Genomic DNA, 8067 nt, shown 5'->3' on the forward strand with positions numbered 1-8067 from the left:
AAGGGAATATGTGTGGCATTTGAGAAAAAAAGTGATGATGTGGAAATTTTATGATGCTCATAAGGAAAAATATATCTAACAAAGGTCAGAACAAAAAATCTGTTCTGAGGAAAGTTCAGGTCAAATGAATGACAATGATGACAAATGAAAGATTTGATCTTGTAGTGAAGGATGAATTAGGAATCTGGAAAAAAGGAGCAGAAAAAAAACAAAAAACAAAGCCAGCAGAGTCTTACTACAAATGTTAACCTCATCTTGAAGAAGGGGGGAAAGGTGTCAACCAGTAGACAAACCCCAACCATTAAAACTATGGGAAGTGGTATTTGGAATAAATAATGGAAAAAGGAAATTGATAGAATATACCCATAGTAATGAAAGAAGAGTGGAAAAACGACTGAAGATGGCAAAGAACATGAATGCGCAGGAAAAGGAAATCCTTTGCTCTCTTCCCTTGTTCACTGTTTGAGGCTTTCTTTTATTACATCTAATCATCTGTTTATTATAAAGTCTTCTGAGAATATGATATATCTTAAGTGGGTTTCCTTACACATTATGGGCTAAATTAACAAATAGTGAAAATAAATAGTTGCTTTATCTTTGCTGAAAGACACACCTCTAGTTTATACAATGAAAGCAAATAAATGACTAGTCGAGTTTAAGCTTCCTTTCATAAAGTACTCTGCTCATCTACTGAAGCATTTTGTGACTTGATAAAGCTACCCAATGTAAAGGCTATAAAATGGAATTTTAATATAGCAGTGAGATTGCTTTAAAACTACTCACAGAAGAGCACTACGTTCCTTATTTTAAGTATAATATCTTCATAAAACACAAACTACACTATAGTTCTGACTGACTTGGGAACAAACAATATCCTTACACCATCAAAACCTTACCAGCTATTCCAGCTCATTTGCTGGCTCCTGACAGGGCAGATGGAAATTTATTAGATTGTCATGTTATAAAATGACAGCAGAAAGTGACAGAACTGTCATTATGAGTGTAGATGTTCACAAGCCCCTGTGGAGGTCTGCCAGTCCCAGTTCAGTAGACTGGAGCTCTTCTCTCTGTCATCTTCACACTAACCTCATTCTTGACCTCTATGCTTTCCACTATCATCTTGTATCTCCATAAAATATTTTGTGACCTCTTTCAATTTTATTTCCTGTTCTTTTTTCTACTTTACTTTTGCCAGAATTAATTCTGATAAAACACTAATTTGAAGTTCAAAATCAGACAGTTCAGTTTCTGGAAGTGTGCATGCTGTTTTTCTAGAGGCATCTTCCTCTCCTCTTTCTCCACCTTTATTTTTCTCATGTTCTCTTTTTTTCTTTGCTCTTTTCTTCCCTTCTTTTCATTTTTTTTCAGCTCTTTCATGTAACATTTCCATGTACATGTACTACTTGAGCTGAGCAGTCAAGAGCAGTTAATAGCTGGGATATCCTTGGAGGCAAAAATATAGTAGTATTTGAAGTCACTAGCACTCTGCAAAGGAAAATGTAATCTATGTTTTTAAAAGACACTTTAATTGCTCAGCAATCATGCAGAACTGAGAAATATAGCTCTGCTTCCAAGGTAATAACTCCCCAAATTACAAAGGTCGCTTACTCAATACCCTTGCTATCTAGAAAAATATGACAATGACACTAAGACTCAAAAACTCATTTTTATGTTAATCTATTATTCACTATTAGCTTTCATGAATTTTTGTAGTATTTCACATAACCTGCTGTGTGCTACTGTCATCTAAAACATAAAGACTTCATCAAGCTTTGTTTCTAAATGAGAGAACTTGTTTCTATCAAGTCCATTTATACACCCCTGATTCAGCTAAAACTAAAGTTAAAATGAACAGGAATTCTATATTAGTAGAGGTGGTAAGCTTTAGCACACAGAAAAGGTATCAGTACTAATTACAATCAGCTTTGACTGACCCTTGATGCTTTTCCCTATAACTTCCCTCTCCTTTTGTGTAATTATTCTATCAACTAAAAAGATTTCAAAGGTTTTATTATGCTAATTTTATTTAAATTATTTACATATTTAACATTTAAACATAATCTTTACAAAATTATCATTATGTTATTAAAAGGACATAATCTAGCTAATGCACTGATTAAAGATTTCATAAAAATTGGAGATGTCTGTCATATTTGAACCTGTGTCATACATGAACTCCTGAGGGTGAAACTTTGGATCTCTGTTCAACACGCTCAAAACTTTCTCTGTTCAAACTACCTTAAAAAAGGAGTCAAGCATGAGAAGATTCTCTTTAACCCTTTTTGTTCCACTTGGGACCAAAATATTATGTCGTTGTATACTTAAAAACAGGTTCTTAGGTTCCATTCAAAGAGATTTGAAATTATGTTCAAATTACAGCAGTACTTTTGAAGATTTTACTCAGAGTAATACTTCAAAACTTGGAATTACAGAATAATACTCATGTACATGTGTGTGTGTGTGTGTGTGTGTGTGTGTGCGCATCAAAGAAACAAAAACATCATATCAACACCAGCTGTGATACCATACCTGAGTAATAATCAGTCGCAATTTGGGCATAAAACAAGAAAAGTTTCTGTTCAGTACCATGGACAAGTACTCTCCACATTGTGCATTAACATGGAAACAACTTACTCAGAAAGTACCTTTTGTTACCAAAAGAACAATATACCAGCTTCTGTTTTTTTTATATTAAAGTATCAGTCCATTCTTTCTTGAAAACATCACTGTTCTAATTAAAAATAAATGGTAAAAAAATCAGCATCAGAAAATACAGGAATGAGGATCTAGTTACCGTGCCTAACTTGTTTCTTCTTCTAACTGGTCCCTTCCATTTGTCACCAGCAACAGAAAATGAAAACCAAAAAGCCACCCAGGAACCTGAAATGCACGTTAAAATCCCCAAAGCTCTTGTCACTCCTTTTTAGCATAACTTGCCCTTACAAGAAGTATGAAATATTTACTATGCACTATATTTATCTTCATTTGTTATATCACACTGAAGATAAAAGCCTTGTATAAAAAATGGTGGCATAAGACATTCCTTTTATCTTTTTCAATATTTTGTATGCGCGTTTCCCAAGTAAATTACTATTGCACATAATAAATCAAGTTTTCATAATAGTTTAATAATGCATTTTCATTTTGTTAAATTTAAAAGTTATACATGTTTCATAAATCTAACAGTCCCAACAAGACATGGCAAAATGCTAATAAAATGATGGGCTTGGCCTTAATGAAAGTGCTAAGTTTGTCATTTAGTATCTGTAATTATTAAATAACTAGTCAGTTTGTAATGAATCAACAAATTTTCAATTTCATAGATGCTACTATACAAATCAAAATTAAGAATAGGGAAAATCTGTCATCTCAAATTAGTCAACTTTCTAAATCCCTGTTGTAACTACAGACAAATGCATTTCATAACTTGGTGCAGAGAATCAGCTGATACAATCAGACACTGGTATCAGAGACTTCATAAAATAATACTTTCTCTCATCTTTCCACTAAAATGCATTACTTTCTAATGTCAACAGTGACACTTTTTAACCTTTATTCTCTGAAAGAGATTGTATTGCCATTAGAATTGTTTAAAGACAAATGCTCGATGTGCCATATGTCTTACACTTCCTCAGATCATTTTCCAGGGTGTGTCACCAGTTGGTGTAGCTTGACACTCATAATTTAAAAGTTATAGGTCCATGAAAATCAAAGGCAATGTGTTCAGTGTCTTAAATAAAATCACAAATACATTTTTTTTGTAAAGACAAGGTATGATTTTCATGAAAATAAATCACTTTGAATTAACAAATTCAATATCCAGGTCCACATCAATACACGACTTAAAACAAAATGGGAGATCCACATACTGATCAAATTAAAAGCTTGCACTTTGGTTCTCCTTATAAACATTAATAATTTAGCAACACTGTAACAGGGCCTGCCAGCAAAGACAGTACTCCATTAAAAATCCACTGATAACTCACACATACTCATAAAATATTCCAATTTCACTGTCCAAAACCAAACAGTTTCAAAACTTTTTTGCTTTGTTTTGTTGTTTGCTTTTTCAGGTTTTTTGCAGTTTTTGGATTTGGGTTATTTTAATTTCAGCAATGCCGTTAACTTAAACATGTAAAACATCTAGAAGGAAGTCACAAGTTGTATTCTTAAAGTTTTGTAACAAAAAATTATCCTCACATTTTTTTCTATCACCATTTTTTTAAATTGAGTATTTTTCAGTTTGTGCCAATCCACTTGTTGAAATGTTGGCTGTAACCAAACACCAGCTGCACTTACCCCAGTGTTGTCATGGTGACGATGGTGTACCAGAAGGCTGCAGGGATGCTGGTGAACTTGCTGGCTGATGAACCTTTCTCTGCATAGTACATGACTGTGGCAAAGATGATGATGGCCATAGTGAGTGAGAAGAGGAGGAAGCCTAACTCCGAGGCACAGCTTTTCAGCGTATAGCCCAGGATGCGCAGACCCTGTGAGTGGCGGGAAAACTTAAAGATTCTGAAGACACGAAAGACTCTTAATGTCACAAAAGCCCCACTGACATCCTCGTTATCTGTCATCACCAGGCCAATGTAATATGGCATAATGGCCACCACATCAATGATACTCATGACACTGCGCACGAATTTGTAGCGACTAGGAGCTGCCAGCAGACGTAGGAGATATTCAACTGTGAAGATCATGACACAGGCAGTATCCAGACAGAAGAAAGCCACCGCATACCGCTCTCCACAGGGCAGCTCTTTGATGCGACCCGGGCTTACCCCACAGGGCACTGTCTCCACCACATTGGCAATAACAGAGACGGCAATGAAGAAACCAGTGACATAGTAGAAGACAAGAGCCAGGGTACTGGTGTGTGGGTTTTCAAAGGCCCGCCACATCCTCTGACGAGCTGTCATTGAGGGTAGGGAGCTCTCAGCTACATGATCCGTATCAGCATCATCCTGCAGGCGCTCAGCATTCTCCCGCCGGCGATCCTTGTACTCCTCATAACAGCAGTCACCAATGATCTCGGGGATGATGCCGAAAAAGGCCAGCTCCTCATCATAAGCTGAGATGCACTCCTGACGGGGATAATGAAGCTTCCCAGTACGGTAGAAGTTGAGAATGTGTCGGAAAATGTCAGGGTCCCGATCAAAAAAGTACTGCTGTGTCTCAGGGTGGTAGAAGAAGTCCCGCTCTGAACTGCCCAGCAGAGTGTCAGGGTAGCGTTCTAATGTGTCCAGCCATGTCTGGAACTGGATGCCACTCACATTCAGCACAATCAGAGAGTCCTGGCTTCGCTTTCTCTCCTGCCGTGGAGCAGCTGGCATGGGACCAGTAGCCACTGGCATCCATCCTATGGCTGCTGCCCTGGCAAAGGGTAACCAAGCTGCTACACCTGCCGCCATGGTTCCAAACACCTATTACAGCTAGGGGAGTCAATCTAGACACAGTTCTGGTCCAGCCACTAAAATAGAGAGGGAAAAGAAAAATACAAATTCTCACATATTCTTGAGGCAGCAGAATTTCTGAACATTTTTGTGATATTCAGTATTAACTGAAAACCTTTCTGCTTCCTTTTTCCACCTTTTCACCCCAGAATATGCTTTCCAGGTGATGGTCAGACTGTTAGGACAATAAATGAGGGCACTTGGAAATCCCTGTATTCAAAACAGCTTCTCTACCAGCCAGATCCTTTGGATACAAGGTCTCCATTCGAGGCCCCTGGATGGAAGCAACAGTCCTCAAATCACTAGTCCCTGGAGCCGGCTAGTAGCTCTAGTGCAGCTGTGCGGCCACCTGGAAGGAGATTTTCCTCCACGCGCGATGCAGCCGGTCCCCCCGCCCCTCCTCCGCTTGCTCCCCGCCCGCCGCTGGAGCCGGGCCGCGGCAGCCAGCGGAGCCCTTCCCGGGCGGCTGCAGCGGGGCCGCCGACGCCGTCGCCGCTCGCCGTGGAGGGGCGGAGGGGATGGGCCGGGCGGGCCACCCCCCTTCCCGGCGGCAGCCCTGGAGCAGCGGCGGGAAGAATCCTCTCCCTGACCTTTAATTGCCGTCCGGGGACTCCTCCAGATCCCGGCTAGGGGCCAGGGGAGCCGGCGGGGCAGGGGGAGGAGCTCCGGGCGGCAGCATTAAACTTTAAGGCAAGTTTTCCGTGCAGGAAATGCTTTGAAGGGCAGAGGGATGTCGGGGATGGGGCGCCGGGAGCGGGGAGCACCCCACAGAGCAGGAGCGGGCAGAGCGGGGCTCTTCCCCGGACGGAGCATCCGGGCATGGACAGAGGCTGATCTGCGGCGAGGAGACCGGGGTCGGGGAGAGCCCCCGCGGTCCTGGCGGGGGCAGGGGCGGGGGCTTTGGAGACACATGCAGTAGGTGGGCTGCACGGGGCATCCCCGGGAGCGCCCGAGCGGGCGGCGAAAGGCGAAGCCGAGGGAGGCTGGCTGAGGAGCGGGAGAGGGGCAGGAGCTCCCGGGCGCCGGGGGAGGCCGGGGACCGGGGCGGGCGGGGGTGCGCGGGGCAGGGATGCGGGGTGCCGTAGGTCTCGGCGGTCGGTGGTGGATCATACCCCCCCCCCCACTCCCCCCGTACCCCCGCCTCCTTCTTCTCGCCCCTTCCCCTCGGCTCAGTTCTCCAATCGCTCCAGACGTGCCCAGTCTGCGGCACCTACCTGTGAAAGTCTGGCGAGAGCGCTCAGTTGCATAGACTTTTGGAAATACGGGCTCTCCCGCTAGATCTCCGCGCCCCGCCGGGAACGGCGGGGAAGTAGTTGCTCCTGAGAAAGCTTGATCGCATCCAAAGGGACATCGATAATAAGGCTTTCCCCCACCCCCACCCCCCTCCGCCACCGCCGAGCGCCAAGCAACAAGTTCAAGGGGTGGGTGGGGGGAAAAAAACAACGTAATCGCGCCTGGCAGCTCTTGGAGCACGTCCTTGCGGGGCGCGGATCCTGCGGCGCGGGGCCGCTGTCAGGCGAGGCTGCGGCTGCGGCCGCTGCCCCTGCCCTGCCGCGGGCTGCGGGCGGCAGCGGCGAGGCCCTGGCGCGGCCGGGGGCGGGGAAGGGGGCTTCCCGCTGCCTCCCCCAAGGCGGGCGGGCCATGCCACCCCGCCGCGCCGCCGCCGCCCGCGGGCGAGGGGCGCATGGGCGGGCGGCGGTGCGGGCGCGGGGAAGCGCGGGGCGGGTGGGCAGGACATCGCTCCGCGGGCGAAACAAAAGGGCTGCGGGCAGCCGCGCCGGCGGCGGCAGGGCAGGCAGGGAGAGCGGCTGTGCCGGTGTGTGTGCCGGTGTGTGTGCCGGTGTGTGTGCCGGTGTGTGTGCCGGTGTGTGTCTCTGCGGGGCCGGGATCGTGCGGTCCAACCCCTCCGCCGGCAGCGCCGCACAGACCCTCTGGAGTTCGCGGTGCTTTGGGTAGGGATCGGGCGGCGGCGGTAGCTTAGGTGAGGTACCGAGGGGATTCCTGGGGAACGCGAGCTGCTTTCAAGGGAAAGGGAACCGTTCACTGCAGAAAAGGTGGAATGAAATGCCTGGGAGTGAAGTGTAGGATGCTCCTCACGACCCGCCCCGAGCCACTCCGGAGTTCTGGCTGCGATATCCAAATGGCTCTTACCAGCTTTAGGAAGGGCGAGAGCTGGGACGGGTGTGGGAGCCTTTTCCTCCTCCTCTCCGTTCCGCTCCCGTGCCGAGCCGCGTCCCTTTTCCCGACGCTAGATGGCGCGTGGATGACGGGAAGTGAGCTCCCGCCGGGGCGCCGCTGCGGGGCCGGGCGAGCCCCGCTCCGCGCACCCCCAGCGCTCCGCGCACCCCCAGCGCTCCGCGCACCCCCAGCGCTCTGCCCGCGCCGCCGCTCGCCCGCCCCGGCCCCGCCGCCGCCTCCAGCCGAGGCTGCCGAGCTCGCGGCACCACCAGATCTCCGGGCTACACGAGCACGTATTTTCCCGAGCTCTGCGTGCCGCTCTTATAGTGCCGATAAATAGAGGGAACGGTCTATATTTTTCAATCAAGATTCTGAAACCGCTCTATGTCTTCTTCATAGACCTTGCAAGAAGATACCAGAATGTGTTCCTCCT

General features: G+C 46.6%; 1 protein-coding gene across 2 annotated transcripts in view; it reads right to left on the reverse strand.

The window, feature by feature from the left end:
* The window catches only part of KCND2 (potassium voltage-gated channel subfamily D member 2), a 268180-nt gene extending 260450 nt beyond the window's left edge, over positions 1–7730 (reverse strand). Inside the window, exons 1-2 of one of the 2 annotated variants that reach the window (XM_068189893.1) lie at positions 7608–7730; positions 4300–5473 (exon numbers count right to left, since the gene is read on the reverse strand). In XM_068189893.1, the coding sequence (XP_068045994.1) occupies positions 4300–5414 (1115 nt within the window). In that variant the 5' untranslated portion in view covers positions 5415–5473; positions 7608–7730. Of the gene's footprint in view, positions 1–4299; positions 5474–6670; positions 7126–7607 lie in introns of those variants that run through there. The other variant, XM_068189892.1, reaches the window with a different exon arrangement.
* Between the last annotated feature and the right edge of the window lie 337 nt (positions 7731–8067).

The sequence above is a fragment of the Anomalospiza imberbis genome, chromosome 5, assembly GCF_031753505.1.
Source record: "Anomalospiza imberbis isolate Cuckoo-Finch-1a 21T00152 chromosome 5, ASM3175350v1, whole genome shotgun sequence".
Lineage (NCBI taxonomy): Eukaryota > Metazoa > Chordata > Aves > Passeriformes > Viduidae > Anomalospiza > Anomalospiza imberbis.